Source organism: Heptranchias perlo, chromosome 3, assembly GCF_035084215.1.
Source record: "Heptranchias perlo isolate sHepPer1 chromosome 3, sHepPer1.hap1, whole genome shotgun sequence".
In the NCBI taxonomy this organism is placed as follows: Eukaryota; Metazoa; Chordata; class Chondrichthyes; order Hexanchiformes; family Hexanchidae; genus Heptranchias; species Heptranchias perlo.
This window is the reverse complement of record NC_090327.1, coordinates 37375321-37396026: the sequence shown is the minus strand read 5'-3', so window position 1 is coordinate 37396026 and position 20706 is coordinate 37375321. Positions and strand designations below refer to the sequence as shown.

At 45.7% G+C, this 20706-nt stretch overlaps 1 protein-coding gene across 1 annotated transcript in view; it reads left to right on the top strand.

Annotated features, from left to right (window-relative positions):
- Nucleotides 1–20132, top strand: part of tbrg4 (transforming growth factor beta regulator 4) — a 45350-nt gene extending 25218 nt beyond the window's left edge. Inside the window, exons 5-11 of the mRNA XM_067978863.1 lie at nucleotides 1597–1754; nucleotides 5495–5605; nucleotides 11489–11633; nucleotides 12703–12951; nucleotides 14950–15061; nucleotides 18639–18753; nucleotides 19849–20132. Coding sequence (XP_067834964.1) covers nucleotides 1597–1754; nucleotides 5495–5605; nucleotides 11489–11633; nucleotides 12703–12951; nucleotides 14950–15061; nucleotides 18639–18753; nucleotides 19849–19950 — 992 coding nt within the window. The 3' untranslated portion in view covers nucleotides 19951–20132. The remainder of the gene's footprint in view (nucleotides 1–1596; nucleotides 1755–5494; nucleotides 5606–11488; nucleotides 11634–12702; nucleotides 12952–14949; nucleotides 15062–18638; nucleotides 18754–19848) is intronic.
- The last annotated feature ends 574 nt before the right edge of the window (nucleotides 20133–20706 follow it).

Genomic DNA, 20706 nt, shown 5'->3' with positions numbered 1-20706 from the left:
TCGAGGAGTTCAGGTGGTTTATGTGTAGAATTACAGATACCTGAGAGTGAGTTACAGGCTGGAATCTAATCAGGGGGTTCGGTCGTTTTATATATAGAATAATGGATACCTGGCAATGAGTTACAGGCTGGAATCAAATCGAGGGGTTCAGATGGTTTATATATAGAATAAAGGGTACCTTGGAGTTAGTTACAGACTAGAATCTAATCGATAGATTCAGTAGGTTTTTTAATGAATGAAAATTGATTCCTGGGAATTATTTCCAACTGGGGTCATTGGATAGTAATCAGGAGAAGGAAGCCGACTGATTTCCCCCCTCTCCTCTCCACTTACTGCAAGTATTCTCAGCCCAATTGAAGCTCTGAGTTGACTGAGATGAGCAAACGTAATAGAAACTGCGACCATCTTGATATATGTAGCTGAGTACCTCGCCGGATAGTGTGTTTACCCACAGCCATTAACTGAGCTCGTGCTGCTTTTTTAGAATTAGATGCACCATGCCAAGTAACTTCTTCACACTAACCTTCCACATAAACCACCAATTAAAATTTATAAATTTGCGATGTTCTCAGGAATAAGAATCAATGGATCTCTAATCGTGTTTGATAATCACAGAGTGTATGGGAGCAGCCATAGACTCGAGGGAAGGTGAACAGAGAGTTTAGATTTAATTATACATAGAGAGTAGTGAATATATGGTGAGGTAGATGGTGCCAGCAGATTGGACAAGAAACTGGATAGACATTTGACAGAAAGCAATTGGGTACGAGAGAGCAGTATTGGAACAGGACTCAGCCATTCGCCTTCTCATGTCTGCTCTGCCATTTTGTTAGTCGTGGCAATTCTTTATCTTTTTAATCCCAAATCCCTACCCTTTCTTCTTATCCTTTAATACTTCCCAATTAAGCAGCTATCTCCCTTTTCAACACATCAGTTGACCTTGTCTACAATCTTCTGGAGCAGATCAGTCCACATTCTCCCAGCTCTTTGTGTGAAGAGCTTTTACTGGATTTTCTTTTAACCAATTGCTAGTGGGAATGGTCACTCCCTATCCATCCTGTCATTTCTGTTCGTTATTTTAGATACTGTGCTCAGATCACCCCCTTAATTTCATCCAGAGCATTGTGTGGTATTTTTTGAGCTTTGGCTTCGGCCAGACTGCCCACAGTCCTGTTTGCCCCACCATTCCTACCTCTTTTTAAATGTGTTTTCTCTGCACCTAGCTTGTTTTTTTAAGGCCTACCTATGCCGGGCTCCACTTGCAGCCCAGTAAAGAGGATGCAGAATTCGTGAGCGACTACAGCGTTTCTGCTTATGGTGTTGGGACGCTATATAGTTTGACTCTGTCACGTTTCTTCACTCGCCCTGTGAGGAAGTGTCTTGGCCCTGATTGGCAACTGGCCGTAGCAATGCAGCGAGATTGGGAACTATACCTACGAAAGACCCTGAAGCAAAAATAACTGCCTGAAGCTGTCTGGAGTACATCATATTGGAACTTTAAAAATTATTTTTCTGCTTTCCCAAAAAATATTCTTTCAGTAAGTAAAACATAGGAGCTACGGAATAGTTATCATTTGCCTTCTGATGTTCCCGCAGGGAAGCTGAATTTCCAGCAGACACAGGTTTTCCAGAGGTTAGCAGCCGAGCTTCACCCCAGGGTCCCGGAGCTGAGCCCCATTGACGTCATGCGCTGCACAAAGTCGTTTGCTTATCTGAAGTGGCTCAATCTGCCTCTGTTTGACGCTCTGGCACAGGTGAGGCAGCCAAGATTATGATAGACATTGGTGCTTTCTTTTAAAGCCAAGTTCCACCGCCCCTGTCTGTTAGCCAGTCACATCTAGGGCAGTGGTTGGGGCATTACAGCACACGTCAGTGTCCCTGGGGTAGGAAGGTAACAATAACCTATACTTATCCAGCAGCTTTTGAAGTAGCAAAAAATCCCAAATCCTTGCTCAAGAGTTGGGAGAAGAGTACGGTGAGGTAATTGAAGGCACAAGTCAAATAGGTAGTCTTTTAAGGAGGCCTTTGAAGGTGGGGAGAGATATAGGGCTCTAAATTGGGCCGCATAGCGCCCGTTGCGTAGGCGCTATGCGGATTCCTAAGGACCCAAAATGGCGCCCGGAATGTGTGCGCACACCTCTAGCGTGACGTGCGCCGGATGCCATGTTAGTAAAGGTGTTTGTGCAAGCGCAGATAACGAACGCTGGCAGCATGTAAAGTAGGGAGAATATTCAGTAGATCAGTGTGCATCACTGATTTAAAGGGACAGATACGATTTTGGTACTCCACGCTCCAGCCAACGCACTGTCTTAACCTCGCACAGCTGAAAAGGTCATAAACAGCCTGGAGGGCTCCCCACCAGTGCTATTTAAAGGGATCATGCAGGAGTTATAGGTTAGTTGCTGGATTATTGTTTCTGGCTGCTGATACATTTGGACCTGGTTATGGAAGTCTCCTATACTTGAATACTAGGACTAGGGGACATAACATAAAAATTAGAGCCGGGACTTGCAGGAGGAAATGCTTCCACACGCAAAAGGTGGTAGAAGTTTGGAACACTCTTCTGCAAACGGCAGTTGATGCTAGCTCAATTGTTAATTTTAAATATGAGATTGATCGATTTTTGTTAACCGAAGGTATTAAGGGTTATGGGGCTAAGGTGGCTATGGAGTTAGGTCACAGATCAACCATGATCTCATTGAATGGCGGTACAGGCTCGAGGGGCTAAATGGCCGACTCCTGTTCCTATCTTCCTATAATAAAGTTTCAATGCTGTACAGGGAGTGGGCTGGCTAGCTGACAGGCAACAGCAAGGGCACTGGTGGAGTGGCAGGGGTGGAACAGGAATGCTATCATCCTGAGAGAGGACAGCAGGTTCATGTTCCATGGAGCCACTGCCGCTTGCTGCCTCCTGTTATGCGCCACCTTCTCCTGCAAGAAAGCGGGACGTGTGTCGGTGAGTGCCCTGCAAGATGTTTGGGCGATGTGGCTGTCATGGTTGAACAGCTGCCAGTGTGTGTGATCTGTGAGTTGTGGGTGTGCGGCTTGCAAAAGTGGCAATGTGTGAGAGGAAGCAACTGATTGGAAGAGTTGAGTACTGATTGAAAGAATTTGTTGGAAGATGGGTGTGGTGAGTGGAGCAGTGGATGCGGCTAGTGGTGCAGTTGGTAGGAGAAGCCAATTGACAGTTGACCTCATTCACCTTGACCACTCGTGTCAAAGCATTGAACTTCTTCCTGCATTGCATCCATGTTCGTGGTGCTATGCGCCTGGCATTGACTTCATCTCCTACGACCTCCCATGCCTCAGGAGCATATGTCTGGAGGGCCTTTTGCCCCTCCTGCAGATATAGGGTGCTCCTCCTTCTGTCCACTTCTTGCACCAAGGCTTCTAGTGCATCATCAGAGAACCTTGGTGCATGCACTCTTGCAGGCCTGGTACAAACTCAGATCGGCAGATTGGTGGGGTCTGGCATGCAGATTGGAGGATGTAGGATTTAGTAGTGCGCAACCTTTATTCAATGTTTTAAAATAACTCAACAGTTTGTAAACATAGGGACGGGACTTGCGTCTGTGTTTTACGTGTGCGATGATCTCCGATCAAACTCCGTGCGGACCTATATCTTATATTTTGCAATTAAGAGGTGTAGGCTGCCTTTAAGTGGTGCTAGCCACTCGCGATATCGGAACCCCCTGCTGGTGAGCAGCCACTCAACAGCACAGCTAGGCCTGGCTGCACGCAGAAATCAAGTAAATCACCAAGCAGCACGAATGTTACGTGCTGCCTGCATATTAACGACCGGGCACAGGTTAATCGCGCACCGCAACCCCCGCTCCGGTTTCGGGAGTTATCCAATATAGCCCCCATAGTGAGAAAAGAATTCCAGAGGGAAGCAAAAGTGCTGAACGCTATGTCAAATGAAGGTGGAACAAAGGGAGGGGGAGGAATATACGGTGGGCCAGAGCTGGAGGAGTGGGAGCTGAACCTACGGTTGGCGGGTGTTGCAGATGTCAGGTTGAGAGAGCCCCTGGAGAGGCTTATAAACAAGGACAAAAAAAGAGACGGTCAAAGAGGACGGGGTGATTGGCGAACAGTATTTCATGTGCGATAGAATGCAGGCGGCGGAAGTCGGAATTTGTGTAGGGTACAGCTCAGGAACCTGATGAAAAGAGAAATTAGCTGGGATTCCTGCTTCTGAAAGACATCAGTAATTCCTGCTAGAAAGTGCATGTGTATGGACAACAGATGAGGATAGGATCAGGCTTGGCTGTGATGGCCCCGTTAATACCCTGCTGACACAATCCAATCATCTTCCAACCTACACAGGTCCTTCTCCAAACAATTAAAATCTGATTGACCTGAATCTATTTACTTAACAACAGTTAGTCTTCATGGCCTTAACGGGGCACAGCTCCATCTTTAACAGCTAATAGTACATTGTACGTTACCTGGTATAACACTCCTCTCCTTATAAAACAGTGTTTCGTTTGACTCTGCATCTAACTCGTGCTGTACTTCATCTGGGTGTGCTTGACGCCGGCACTGGGTGCCAAAATAAAAATGGTGGTAATGGGTAGTAGTTGTTCAGCTCCCAGTGATGATGTCACTCGACAGGAATAAAAATTTACATGCCCTTGTGAAATTAAACTAAGAAAGGAAAATATAAGTTGACACTCCGAATTACAACTCCCTTCACAATCTCGTGTTGAGTTGCCTGGATAACATGAAGGCAGTAATTCCTGTCTTGCTGTCTGTAAACTGTTTTAGTTAATAGGGCTTAATCGGGAAAATAATAAATTCTGTCACACATCTGCTCTTATCGATCAGCAAGGCAGACAGGGAAGAGAAAGTGCATCCTATGGCTTCTGCGTACACACACACACACACACACACACACACACACACACACACGGGGTCGCCAATGGACAAGCTCATCCTTGGTCAATTATCTCGTTGTTCTTACGACCATCTTGATGCATTACTGGTTTACACAGCATATCTCTCTGAAATTTTAATATGAAATTCATCATTACTAGTTAATTCTAGGACAGAGGAGAATTAAACTACCCATTAAACTAGTAGAGTGAAACGCTATATTTTAGAAAGGGCAGTATACCAAATCAGATTAAAGTACGGAGGGGAATTTAAAAAGCTGCTTAGTGATTTCTTAGAATAAGTGTCTCTGTTTTGATCGAGGCAATTCACTGATCTCAGATTAAGGCACAGAATGTGATGTAACCCAAGTGCGTTAGTAACTATTGCTAACACTCCTTTATCTCTTTGCGCAAGATTGAATTACAGGCTGGAATCTAATCGAGGGGTTCAGATGGTTTATATATTGAAAAATGGAAACCCAGGAATGAGTTACAGGCTGGAATTTAATCGAGGGGCTCAGATGATTTATATATAGAATAACAGTAGCAAGACACTGTTTAGCTGTTTTGAAGAAGAGAAACAATGCGGGTGGATTAACATATTATATTATCTCATACAGTATGTATTTGAGCACTGTGACAAGATGACTGAGGTGCAGCTCTGTAACATCATCATGGCGTTCGCTCGTCTCAATTATCAGCCAACTATAGGAGAGGCCTTCTACACTAAGGTAGGGATGGTGATGATTGGTTGGGATAGTATGTGGGATATTTGTGTCAGCACTTTCAAATTCTCAACTGTCTAGCCTTCGGTCCTCCATCCACCACGACATTTCTGCAGTTCCGATTTGCGTAATCACAACCTTACTTACATCCACCACTGATGCACTTGTCCCCATTAAAATCATTACTCTCTCTCATCCTGGCTGTTACCCCGGTACGGCCCTCATCTCTGCTCCCCTTAAGTCTAAGGGACGCAGACTTCAATGTTTAAGGAGGACAACTGGTTTAGCCATTCATCGTCAGATCTGGCTGGACTACATAAAGCACTATTGAGTCCGGCTCTCCTCTGCCAAAACTGCCCACTATTCCAGGATCATCCTGGAATGTAAGGATAATCCCCAGATTCTCTTCACTACAAACCGTCTTCTTAAATCCTTAACCCCTGCCTTCTCCACCCTCACCTCAACAAGAAATGTAAGGAGCTCAAGGACTTCTTATAGTATGGTACAGCGCAGAAGGAGGCCATTCGGCCCATCGTGCCTGTGCTGACTCTTTGACAGAGCTATCTGGTTAGTTCCACTCCCCTGCTCTTTCCCATAGCCCTGTAAATTATTTTCCTTCAAGTATTTATCCAATTCCCTTTTGAAAGTTACTATTGAATCTGTTTCCACCACCCTTTCAGGCAGTGCTTTCCAGATTATAACAACTTGCTGCGTAAAAAAATGTTTCCTCGTGTCGCCTCTGGTTCTTTTGCCAATCACGTTAAATCTGTGTCCTTTGGTTACTGACCTTTCTGCCACTGGGAACAGTTTTGTCCTTATTTACTCTTATGAAAACCGTTCATGATTTTGAACACTTCTGTCAAATCTGCTCTTAACCTTCTCTGTTCTAAGGAGAACAATCCCTGCTTCTCTAGCCTTTCCACATAACTGAAGTCCCTCATTCCTGGTACCATTCTAGTAAATCTCTTCTGCACCCTCTCTAAGGCCTTGACATCCTTCCTAAAGTGTGGAGCCCAGAATTGAACACTCTACCCCAGCTGCGGCCTAACCAGTGTTTTATAAAGGTTTAACACAACTTCCTAGCTTTTGTACTCTATGCCTCTATTAATAAAGTCCAGGATCCCATATGCTTTTTAAACAGCCTTCGCAACTTGTCCTGCCGCCTTCAAAGATATGTGTACATACACTCCCAGATCTCTCTCTTCGTACACTCCCTTTAAAATTGTACCATTTAGTTTATATTGCCTCTCCTCATTCTTCCTACCAAAATGTATCACTTCACACTTCTGAGTTAAATTTAATCTGCCATGTGTCTGCCTATTTCACCAGTCTGTCTATGTCCTCCTGAAGTCTGTTACTATCCTCAACATTGTTTACTACATTTCTGAATTTCGTGTCAACTGCAGACTTTGAAATTATACCCTGTACACCCAAGTCCAGATTGTTAATATATATTAAAAAGAGGAGTCCTAATACTGACGACTTTGTCGCTAAGATTGAAACCATCCATTCTGTTGCTGCCTTCCCTTCCCCTAAGGTTCCCCCCTGCCCTAGCCCTGAACTTGCATCTTTCTCTAGTTTCTCTCCTATCTCTCCTCATGCCCTCTCTGAGCTCATCTTGTCCATGAGAACCACATTCTGCTCCCTTGACCCTATTCCCACCAAACTGCTGACCACCCAACTTCCCTACCTGGCCCCCACGTTATATTGTTCAGTTCCCTCACCTTGGGTACTGTCCTCCTCCCCTTCAAATCTGCCGCCATCACCCCCCTCCTCAAAAAAATCTACCCTTGTACCCTCTGTCTTTGCAAACTACTGCCCCATCTCCAACCTCCCTTTCCTCACCCAAGTCCTTGAACGTGTTGTCGCCTCCTAAATCTATGCCCATCTTTCCTGCAACTCCATGTTTGAACCCCTCCAATCAGGCTTCCACCCCTGCCACAGTACTGAAACGGCCCTTATCAAAGTCACAAATGACATCCTATGTGACTGTGACCGTGGTAAACTATCCCTCCTCATCTTTCTCGACCTGTTTTTTTTTTTATTCATTCATGGGATGTGGGCGTCGCTGGCGAGGCCGGCATTTATTGTCCATCCTTAATTGCCCTTGAGAAGGTGGTGGTGAGCCGCCTTCTTGAACCGCTGCAGTCCATGTGGTAGTCTACAGTCTTTGATACGGTTGACCCCACCATCCTCCTCCAACGCCTCTCCTCCGTCATCCAGCTGGGTGGGACTGCCCTCGCCTGTTTCCATTCTTATCTGTCCAGTCGTAACCAGAGAATTGCCTGCAATGGCTTCTCTTCCCGCTCTGCACCGTTACCTCGTATATATCCGTGGCCCCCTCCTATTTCTCATCTATATATTGCACCTTGGCAACATCATCCGAAAACATGTCAGGTTTCACATGGACGCTGATGACACCCAGTTCTATCTCACCACCATCTCTCTAGACTCCTCCACTGTCTCTGATTTGTCACACTCCTTATCCGACATCCAGTACTGGATGAGCAGAAATTTTCTCCAACTAAATATTGGGAAGACTGAAGCCATTGTCTTTGGTCCCTGCCACAAACTCAGTTCCCTAGCCACCAACTCCATCCCTCTCCCTGGCCACTGTCTTGAGGCTGAACCAGACCGTTCGCAACCTTGGCCACTATATGACCATAAGATGAGCTTCCGAACACACATCCACTCCATCACCAAAACCGCCTACTTCCACCTATGTAACATCGCTCGTCTCCGCCTCGCCTCAGCTTTTCTGCTGCTGAAACCCTCATTCATGCCTTTGTTACCTCTAGATTTGACTATTTGAATTCTCTCCTGGCTGGCCTCTCATCTTCCACCCTCTATAAACTTGAACTCATCCAAAACTCTGTTGCCCATATTCTAACTCGCACCAAGTCCCGTTCTCTCATCACCCCTGTGCTCGCTGACCTACATTGTTCCGGCAATGCCTTGATTTTAAAATTCTCATCCTTATTTTTAAATCGCTCCACAGCCTCACCCCCTCCCTATCTCCGTTAGGTCCTCCAGCCCTACAACCCTCTGAGATCTCTGCACTCCTCCAACTCAGTGCATCCCTGATTTTAATCGCTCTCCCATTATCGGCTATGCCTTCAGCATCCCTAAGCTCTGGAATTCTCTCCCTAAACCTCTCTACCTCTCTCTCCTCCTTTAAGACACTCCTTAAAACCTACCTCTTTGACCAAGCTTTTGGTCACCTGTCCTAATATCTCCTTATGTGGCTCAGTGTCAAATTTTGTTTGATAATCGCTACTGTGAAGTACCTTGAAACGTTTTACTACGTTAAAGCCCCTTTATAGATGCAAGTTGTTGTTGGTAGCACATTGGTCTCTGAGTCAGAAGGTTATGACCTTAATGGAGAGTATTATATAGGGTAGCGTGTAAAATCAGCATTGCACATGACGGGCAGGTTAGATTAAAATTGCCCAAATGATGTCAGCAGGGGATGCTGCAGTTGGTCTCCTAGGAACAGGAGTAGGGCATTCAGCCCCTCACGCCTGCTCCACTATTCAGTTAGATCATGGTTGATCTGCACCTCGAATCTATTTACCTGCCGTAGCTCCATATCCCTTGATACCCTTACCTAACAAAAAACCTCAGTCTTGATGCTCCAATTGTCCCAGTATCCACAGCCTTTTGGGGGAGAGAATTACAGATTTCTATTACCCTAAGTATTTTTTTTATTCGTTCGTGGGATGTGGGTGTCGCTGGCGAGGCCGGCATTTATTGCCCATCCCTAATTGCCCTTGAGAAGGTGGTGGTGAGCTGCCTTCTTGAACCGCTGCACTCCGTGTGGTGACGGTTCTCCCACAGTGCTGTTAGGAAGGGAGTTCCAGGATTTTGACCCAGCGACGATGAAGGGACGGCGATATATTTCCAAGTCGGGATGGTGTGTGACTTGGAGGGGAACGTGCAGGTGGTTTTGTTCCCATGTGCCTGCTGCTCTTGTCCTTCTAGGTGGTAGAGGTTGCGGGTTTGGGAGGTGCTGTCGAAGAAGCCTTGGTGAGTTGCTGCAGTGCATCCTGTGGATGGTACACATGCAGCCACTGTGCGTCTGTGGTGAAGGGAGTGAATGTTTAGGGTGGTGGATGGGGTGCCAATCAAGCGGGCTGCTTTGTCCTGGATGGTGTCGAGCTTCTTGAGAGTTGTTGGAGCTGCACTCATCCAAGCAAGTGGAGAGTATTCCATCACACTCCTGACTTGTGCCTTGTAGATGGTGGAAAGGCTTTGGGGAGTCAGGAGATGAGTCACTCGCCGCAGAATACCCAGCCTCTGACCTCCTCTTGTAGCCACAGTATTTATATGGCTGGTCCAATTAAGTTTCTGGTCAATGGTGACCCCCAGGATGTTGATGGTAGGGGCTTCGGCGATGGTAATGACGTTGAATATCAAGGGGAGGTGGTTGGACTCTCTCTTGTTGGAGATGGTCATTGCCTGGCATTTATCTGGCGCGAATGTTACTTGCCACTTATCAGCCCAAGCCTGGATGTTGTTCAGGTATTGCTGCATGCAGGCTCGGACTGTTTCATTATTTGAGGGGTTGCGAATGGAACTGAACAATGTGCAATGATCAGCGAACATCCCCATTTCTGACCTTATGATGGAGGGAAGGTCATTGATGAAGCAACTGAAGATGGTTGGGCCTAGGACACTGCCCTGAGGAACTCCTGCATCAATGCCCTGGGGCTGAGATGATTGGCCTCCAACAACCACTACCATCTTCCTTTGTGCTAGGTATGACTCCAGCCACTGGAGAGTTTTCCCCCTGATTCCCATTGACTTCAATTTTACTAGGGCTCCTTGGTGCCACACTCGGTCAAATGCTGCCTTAATGTCAAGGGCAGTCACTCTCACCTCACCTCTGGAATTCAGCTCTTTTGTCCATGTTTGGACCAAGGCTGTAATGAGGTCTGGAGCCGAGTGGTCCTGGCTGAAAAACTGCTTCCTGATTTCACTCCTAAATGGCCCGGCTGTAATTTTAAGATTACGTCCCCTTGTTCTCGATTCCCCCACCAGCTGAAATAGTTACTCTGTATCTACCCTATTGAATCCTTTTTATGTTTTAAACACCTCAATCAGATCTCCCCTCAATCTTATATACTCAAGTTTATGCAACTTGTCCTCATAATGTAAACCTCTAAGCCCCGGTATCATTGTGGTGAATCTGTGCTGCACCGCTTCAAGGCCAATATATCTTTCCTGAGGTGCAGTGCCCAAAACTGAACGCAGTATTCTAGGTGGGGTCTGACTAAGTCTCTGTACAACTGAAGCATAACTTCCTCCCCTTTGTATTCCAGCCCCCTTGAGATAAAGGCCAGCATTCCATTAGCCTTTTTTGATTTCTTTTTATACCTGTTCGCTAGCTTTAAATGATTTGTGTACTTAGACTCCCAAATCTCTTTGCTCTTCTACAGTTCCTAATTTCTCACCATTTAGAAAATACTCTGATTTGTGTTTCTTTGGTCCAAAGTGGATGATTTCACATTTGCCCACATTGTCTCATGGCGATGGAGCGGAGAAATTGGCTCTTCATTGCTACGCACTAAGCCCTGCTAGAGTTTGTGTTTGTGTGTGAGCAGGACTAGGGTGCGGCTAGGATTACCACCCTCACAGTCGAATATCATCCCCGGTGCCTGCTGTCTGGACTCGCCCACAAGGAACAGCTGCTTGGGAGGGGTATCAGAGGTCAGCCGGTACCTGGGAGAGGGTAGAGGAAAAGGTGAAGAGGAAGAAAGTAACTCACCCAAAACTCAAGATTTTGGGTCCATTAGCCTTACTTTAGAAGCAGTTGGGATGACCAGCAGATGAAGGGACGTTGTCAGTAAATGTATCCTTTTTATTTAGACATCTCTTTTTTTTCTGTAGATTAATGAAAAACTAAACAGTGCCCTGGTGGATATGGAGCCTTTTCTGCTGGTTGATGTGGTCTGGTCTCTCTGTATATTACAACAGATTAACCCTTTTTACCTCAGTCAAGTACTTGAGCCCCATTTCTTCCAAAGAATTACAGGTATGCCTTGTATTTTGACTGAGTTTGTTTAAAACTGTTAGTGTAATGTGGTTATGGTACTGATGAGCTACCCAGAGGTTATGAGTTCACAACCCACCATGGGAAATTGTGAAATTGAAATGAATAAATTTGGTAATTTATGGGCTGGCACCAGAAAATGACCATGGAAACTGCCGGATTGTCATAGGAAGCCAACCGGTTAACTAATATCCTTCAGGGAAGGAAACTGGCCACCCCTACCTGGTCTGGCCTACATGTGACTCCAGTCCCACACCAACACCACCAAAACAGATTAACTGGTCATTGCTGTTTGTGGGGCCTTGCTGTGTGTATATTGGCTGCAGTGTTTGTCTACTAAACAACAGCGATTACACTTTAAAAGTAATTCACTGGCTGTGAAGCACTTTGAGGCATCCCAAGGACGTGAAAAGTGCCAAATGAATGCAACTACTTTCTTTTATTTTACCTGGTTGACTTTTAATGCCTTTGAATTAGCCTAGCAAATCTCCTCGTTGTACAATCACTTACCACCTTCCCGGGGCAACCAGTGATGGGAATTAAATGCAGCCCTTACTGACATTGCTCATAGTCCTGGGAACAAATAAAAATATTTTCTCCAACTGTTTTGATGGCCCAAGCTAAAAATAACTTGAGCTCGTAATTTAGGCTGACACCCAGTGCAGTACCTAGGGAGTGCTGCATTGCCATAGATACCTTCAGATGAGACATTAAACTGAGGACCCATCTGGTAAAAGATCTATAGCCTCCATTCAAAGAGCAGAGAGTTTTCCTGGTGTCTGGGCCAACATTCTTCCCTCAACCAACAGCACCAAAAACATGGAATCATTGCTGTCTGTGGCATGTTGCTAGTTTGAAAACTGGCTGCCGTGTTTGCCTACCTTACATCAGTGACTGCACTTCAAAAGTAATTTGTTTTGTGCAACACCTTGTGACGGGCTTTGGATGTGTATCAGCTGCATGTTCAGAGCTTAAAGTAGAGGAGCAGTTCCCCGGTGGGATTGGTGCAATGGCTTTTGCTAATGTCTTTGTTTGTTTCCGCTGTTACCAGAAGGGACCCAGCTGCAGAAAGTGGAGAACTACAAGCTGAAGTTGGTCCATATCAACACTGCAGCCCAACTTGAGTGCTCCAATTATAGCGGTCCCTTTTTGCCAAGTCAATGCCTGGATTCCTGGACCTCAGTAGCCAGGAAGAAGCCGAGTCCGCTGGGCAGTGGCGTGCGCGAGGCCTTGCAAACTGCCTTCGGAGACCAGGCCAAGTATCGCTGTGGTGTCAACACTGTGTATGGCTGGGTAATTGGTGAGTCAGTATAATTAATTACCTTTCTCCCCCCACTCGTTTTATCCCCTCCTGCTCTTCTCTTGAACCGTTTTCAGGCTGGGTTTCCACTGGCGCTGGTTGCCCTCCTGTACCTCACCCAAATGGCAATTCTTCACATGTCTGCCTCAACAGTGAATGTCAGCAAGCTATTCAAACTTGTAGGGCATTGTAATTGAGCCTCATCCTGTCCTCAGCCAGCAGTTACCACAACCACAAGTTCAGCAGGAGTCACTGGATAATGTGCAGTGATGTAGTGCCTGGCTGACTTTCCCCTTCCATACTCCGCATGGATAAAGTGAACAAGCATACACTTGAATGCATTACTGAGGGGAAGGTGCGTTGCCAGAGGTGCTGTCCATTTGAAAGGACAATAAAGCAGGTCCCATCTGATGGTGATCCTATGGTGCTAGTCGAGCAGGGAGTTTACCTGGTCCTGGCCAACGTTCCTCTCTTAACCAACACAACCAAAAATAGATTAACTGGCCATTCATCTCATCACTGCTTGTTGTGCAGAATATGACCCCCCACATAGCTTTTTGTAGGGGGAATCGTTAATGAGTGAATAGTTCGGAAACTAAAGGTGATTAATGTCCCCATGTGTTCACTCACACTCAGAAATCACAGGGCCTAGTACAGACTGGATACAGAACAGATTACATCAATATCATAGAAGTTTACAGCATAGAAAGAGGCCATTTGGGCCATCAAGTCTGTGCCAGCTCTTTGCTAGAGTAATTCAAAACTAACCCCACTGCCCTGCGCACTCCTCAAAGTCCTGTATCTTTCTATGCTTCAAATGTTTAAATGCTCTTCCATTAAAAGATACAATGGTCTCTACCTCAACTACGCGCTGTGGCAAACCATTTCATGCTCCAAACTCTGCATAAAGAAATTTCTTCTAACCTCTATCCTCACTCTCTCTGGTTGTAATTAATTTACTGATGCTATATTTTTTCTTAAAACTTTTTTATTTAAAATTGTTATAGTGCAGTAACTCTGGTGGATAAAGGCAGCTCCACCTTTAGCGAGTGTCAGCTTGGCTCAGTAGGTAGTTCTCTTCCCTCTGGGTCAGAGAGTATTTGAACCCCACACCAAGACTTGAGCTGACAACCTAGTGCAATATCGAGGGAATGCTGTGTAATCGGAGATGCCCTTCTTTGGCTGAGACATTAAACCAAAGCCCTGTTCCCCCAGTTCAGATGGATGTAACTAGAGGGGCTTAAATTTAAGATTAGCATCAAAAGAGCACAGGGAGAGGTCAGGAGAAGTTTTGCGCAAGTTGGTTGCTACTATATGGAGTGCCCGACGAGAAACATGGTGAAAGCAGAATCCATAATAGGTTTTAAAAGGGAAGTTCATAAATATTTGGGGTAAAAAAAATAAAAATGTATGGGGAAAGGGCGGGGCAACGGGACTAAGTGGAGAGGTCTTTCAGAGATCGATGGGCTGAAAGGTCGCCTTTTGTGCTGTTAAATTCTGATTCTGTGGCATTAAAAATCCCATGACCCTATTCAAAGGGCATCAAGGTGTTCTTCCAGTGAATTGGCCAACGTTCTCCCTCACCCAATATCAAAATAACTGCTCATTCATTACTGTTTGTGGAACATTGCTACTGCGGAATGGTGCTTTTTGTTTACATGACAACTGTCACTGTGCTTTTAAGACATTTCAACACAATGCGGTGCTATTTAAATATTTTTCTCTCAAATACCCTGACTGAGCATCATTAATTAATGCAGGCAATCATTAATCTGCAGTGCTGAGTATCTGAATGATCTGTTTGATTTAATGGTTGTTTTCTTTTCTTCTCTGCAGCCTGTCTGTACTTGACATGGTGGGCATGACTGAGACAGAAAACTCGTGACTTTGGGTGGCGTTTGTGACCATCATGCACCTGTGTTGTCCTATTGGTGCATGGCACTGCAATTCAAACGCTACTGCTCATGGATGGTTAATGTTTCTGTTCTTTGTGCGCAGATGGAGAGGTTGTGATTGACTCTGAGAATAAGCCTCTTGCCCTGCAGGAGTACACTGCCCCGCACATACCTCAGCCGGAGGGGACAAAGCCCCTGCCCTCTGGAGCCAAGAGGTAAGGAATGAGCATGCACTGGATACTAAGAGCCAACAATGAAAATGATCATCTCTGTGCACTGAGTGGAATTTAATAAGACTCCCCTAAATCTAAATGGAAAAACTGTTTGTGTCCCTAGTTCGCCTGGGCACTCAGAACAAAATTGCTGCTACTTTAGCACTTTACAAAGACCCTTCCCTTCAGTAACCTGTGGCTTAGTCAGCAGTTCTCCGGAAAAATGTGCAAGAAAATAAGCCTTTTCTGTATTGGGCACCATCCAGGATATAGCAGTCCACTTGATTGGCCTTTTCATCCACTAGCCTAAATGCCCACCCTCTCCACCATCGGTGTGCTGTGGCTGCAGTGTGTACTATCTACATTATGCACTGCAGCAACTCGCCAAGGCTTTTTTGACAGCACCTCCAAAATCCGCGACCCCCATCACCTAGAAGGACAAGAGCAGCAGGTGTATGGGAACACCATCCCCTCCAAGTCATACACCACCCCGATTTGGATATATATCTTCGTTCCTTCATTGTTGCTGTGTCAAAATCCTGGAACTCCCTACCTAACATCATTGTAGGAGTACCTTCACCACACGGACTGCAGTGGTGCTAACAGGAGGCCCACCACCACCTTCTTAGGGGCAACTAGAGATGGGCAATAAAAGTTGGACTTGCCATCGACACCCACATTCCTACAATGAATATTTTAAAAAAAACTCCTCAACTCCTCTTCCTCCTAAAGACTCCAGTGTCATCTTCTGGCATGAGATCCCTGAAGTGAAGCAGAGTGGCCTGTTGGGTGTAGTTACTGCCCAGGATCTCAAGGTGCAGGAGGCAATGTTTGAAGCTATTACCTCAGAGGCATCTTACCTGCGTAGTTTGATGGTGGCTGTCAGTCATTTCAGTAAGTGTCCGGAGCTGTTGGACATGCTGACTCTCACAGACAGGCACACGCTATTCCCAAACAAGCTGGAGGTGAAAGACGCAAGTGAAAGGTTTCTGTTGGACCTGGAGGAGAATATCTTTTATAGTGCATTATGGGGTTTCATGGCTAATGGGGGTGGTGCATTAGAGAGTCTTGCATTGCTAGGCAGTGAGTGGTTACATGGCAGAGTATTGTAATGACTGCTGTGTTATTCTCAGTTACTGTTCTCGGACCAGATTACACACGTCACCTGTCGAAGTTTCACTGACATAAAATTGGTGGTGGAACAATTGCTTAGAGGTACCCTTGGTAAAAGAGGTTTTGTACAGAATTCCCCCTTTTCATGACTTTGTGAATGAGGGGCACATTCTCCCCGTACCACTTGTTCCTATTTTCATGTCATTCCCTGTTCTAATTATTCACACTGTACTTTTGATGTCAAAGAACTGGCCTGGTACATTATATAGTTTATACATTATTGATGCAGAGGGTCTGAGCCTTCCTATTTTCCGGGACATTTAGTGACATGGTGCGGATCAGGAAAAAATGTATTCTCCCTTTAAGAGGCTTTCATCCGGGCATCTTATTTCTGCCCACACCTTCCTCATGGTGTTGCGGTTGTCACGATGAGCTGAGCATAGAAGATGGAAACCGCCTGTCGTCACTCGGTGGTGCCACACAGAGCACTGAAAGCACTGATTGAAACCAGTGGGCCAGCAGCAGTTTGGGTGCCAGAGTGGACCTCAGTGTCAACGCGCTGAGGGGGGGCTTCCCATTCCTGATCGTTGCCCAGTGGAAAAAAAACTTCAGGCGACAGAAACACCACGGTCACCTCAGAGTCTACGACCAATACTGAATATCTAAGCTCGCACATGAAGGATGCCCAACATGGTGTTGCACCAGAGGGTAGCCGTCACCCATGGGACCATCTCACAGGAGTAGGAGTCAATGCCTTCATTCCAGGAGAAAAGAAAACCGGCACAGAAACACTACGGTCACCTCAGAATCTACGGCTTTCAAAAACAGTAATTTGCAGGTCCGTCCATGACTCAGCTGGAAGGCTCGATGTGGGTATGGATCGCTGCACCTTTGGCTGTGGTGTAAAATTTATCACACGTGGTATCATCTGGTCAGATGCTGCACCAAGGGTCAATTTTAAACCGGTTTCCTGCAGCAGGTCTGTAACTTAAAATTCAATTTTGCTGACTGGAGAAGAAAATAATCCTTAGACTTCAAAAGCAAAATTTTATTCTGTCTGATTTCCCTCCGTCCCCTTCTTTTCTCCCCTCCTTTCCTAAAGGTGCTGATTCTCGCTGGCTACCCTGGAGCCTCATCCAGGTGTCTATTCCTCAGGTGTGAATCTGTAGAATGAATGTCAGCAGCCTGTTAACCATAGGGAGGCATCGCAGCAAACCCGATTTTGTGTGTCTTTCCCCTGAAATGAAGGCGTTGACTCCTACTCCTGTGAGATAGTCCCATGGATGACGGCTACCCTCTGCTCTGACACTGTGTTGAGCATCCTTCAAGCGCGAGCCTAGATATTCAGTATTGGCAGGCAGATTGCCTACAGATGGATTGGAGCGAGGGTCACCACAATGTGCCTCTGCTCACGTGACATCCACACAAAGGCATGCACTTCCCAGCAGGAGGAGCTGGTTAGGGACCAGGAGCAGGAGCATTAATTTATGCCTGTTTGGAAACACTTTTTTAGTTTTTCCTCCATGTAGAATCTCACAGCCTGGGACTGCTCAGATAGTCAACTGAATTGGGCAGACGAGTTTGGTCTGTCGCGCTGTAGTGCTAAGCATTGGAGTACTGATGTTGCAAAAACACTCCAACCTAGCTCATATTAGCTGAACATGGGTCGAACTGACCCGTTGAGGCCGGCTTGTATCAATGGTTGCTGTATGTAATGTCAGGATCACACACACTCCTGGGTCAGATACAGCTCCCATGGATTAGATATAGATCACAGTCAAATGATCCCTTGCTGGAAAGTGGGTTTGTGAGGCTGTTGGGTGAGGTCAGAATTGGCCTGGGTTGTGATTTTCTCCACATGAGCATTTAGAAATGTTTAGTCAAGGTCAGCCAGCAAGGATCTTTTAATGGCAAGTTATGTCCGACAAATTTGATGGTCTGTTGAAGAAGTGACTGATCAGATAGATAAAGCGAATGCAATAAATGCGGTTGTGCAGTTTATATGAATTTTCAGAAGGGGTCTGATATGGTGTCTCTCTCAGGAAGATGGTATAAGAGGAAATGCAGCAGCGTGGATAGAATGTTGGGTGACAGATGGGAAACAAAAGGTTGGGTTAATGGGTCTGCTCGGGTTGGCAGTGGTGTACCCTGGGGTCAGTGCTGGGTCCACTTTTGTTCTCGGTATATATAGATGATTTGGATTTGAACATGGGAACACGATACTGAAATTGGCTGCCAATACAAAAGTAGGAGGTTTAAGCAAACAGTGAGGAAGGCTGTAAAAGACTTCAGAAGCACATAGGTAACATATGCAAGTTAATGTGGAGTAGTTTGAGGTGATATGTTCTGGGAGGATATTATTCCAACTTCTCTCCTGTTCTCTTAGTGGTTTCCTTATTCCGCGGGCTATGGAACTTCTAAGTTTCTCAGTTCCATTCTCGATCTGAACATCCCTTTAACTTCACAGGCTGGCGTTTGTGGCTCGCGAGTTCCCAAACTACAACTCACGGAGCCGGGACCTGCTGGGGCGCTTCGCTATGGCTCGTCGCCATTTGCAGGCTGCTGGATTCTTGGTCGTGGATGTAAGCCTCCAACTCTTTGTGTGAAGCGGCAAAGGAGAACAAAGAGATTGATTCAGAGAGGAAAATTAGAGTATGAGAGTAAACTAGCAGGGAATATACAAACTGACTGTAAAAGCTTCTATAAATATCTCAAGAGAAAAATATTAGTGAAGACAAATGTAGGTCCCTTATAGTCAGAAATGGGGCAAATTATAATGGGGAACAAAGAAATGGCAGAACAATTAAACACATACTTTGGTTCTGTCTTCACAAAAGAGGACACAAATAACCTCCCAGAAATGTTAGGGAACCAAGGGTCTAGTGAGAGGGAGGAACTGAAGGAAATCAGTATTAGTAAAAAAAATAGTGCTAGGGAAATTAGTGGGGCTAAAGGGTGACAAATCCCCAGGGCCTGATAATTACATCCCAGAGTACTAAAGGAAGTGGCCCTGGAAATAGTGGATGCATTGGTGATCATAGCAATTTTTTCACTCAAAGGGTGGTGAGTGTCTGGAACGAGCTGCCAGAGGCAGTAGTAGAGGCGGGTACAATTTTGTCTTTTAAAAAGCATTTGGACAGTTACATGGGTAAGATGGGTATAGAGGGATATGGGCCAAGTGCAGGCAATTGGGACTAGCTTAGTGGTATAAACTGGGCGACATGGACATGTTGGGCCGAAGGGCCTGTTTCCATGTTGTAAACTTCTATGATTCTATCTTCCAAAATTCGATAGACTCTGGAACTGTTCCTACAGATTGGAGGGTGGCAAATGTAACCCCACTATTTAAAAAAGGAGGGAGAGAAAAAACAGGGAATTACAGGACAGTTAGCCTAACATCAGTAGTGGGGAAAATGCTCGAGTCTATTATAAAGGATGTGATAACAGAACACTTGGAGGGCATTAACGGGATTGGACAAAATCAGCATGGGTTTATGAAAGGGAAATCATGCTTAACAAATCTACTGGAGTTTTTTGAGGATGTAACTAGTAGAATAGATAGGGGAGAACCAGTGGATGTGGTGTATTTGGATATATAAAAAATACTTTTTCTGTAAAAAGCTTGACTGGTGAGACCTTCATTTACTATCCCTGCCCTGGGACCCCTCTTTCTGCAGGTTCCGTACTATGATTGGCTGGAGTTGAAGTCTGAATGGCAGAAGGTCGCGTACTTGAAGGACAAGATGAGCAAAGCCATAGCCGAGGAAATGGCACAATGAAACGCAGAGATCCGTCTCTGTGACACTGTGCTTGATGAGACGGGATGAGAAGCCAGAGATCCAGAATGCTCCCTCTGAAATCCATGTGACAAAAAAATATTCAGTGGACTCAGTGCTTGAAGAGATTTGTACTGTACAGAACATATTTTAAATTAAAAAGAATGTACTGGTTCTACAGCCAATGTTTGGGATGTGCAGGCATTTTCTTTGCCAGGTTTACCCATCATACGCAGTCCTGTTTTGCTGTTTGGAGCCCCCCACCCCCCACTTCACTTTTTTAATCACTTGCAGAGAGGTGAAACTTCTTTTATGCAGTACTCAAACAAATGATAGGGAGTGGAGACAGCGGCCAGGAAGATTTCGAAAGGCCATCTCACTAGAGCTTGAGGGTAGCTTTTTAATTGATTCCAAGGTTGAATTTTGTTTTTAATCATGGAGCAATAAAGAGTTTCGACTTCTACGACCAGAAATTCTGAGCTTCAATCACCCTTTCTTCCCCCCCCCCCCCCCCCCCCCATCTCCCTCTTCCTGGTGCCGAAGGTCTGTACTGAGCTTCAGCCCAGCTTGGGTTAGGGAGGGGAAAATTGGTCACGATTCCCTGGCTGGAATTGAATGTGTCCGAGCATCAGGCGAGGGCAGGATTGGGCTCAGTGGTGATTGCCCTCCGCCCACAGTTGAATAACCTGTCTGACATATGAGCAATGGCCACTTGGCCGGAGTGAGAGTGGGTGACAAATGCCTGTGGATTGGTACTTA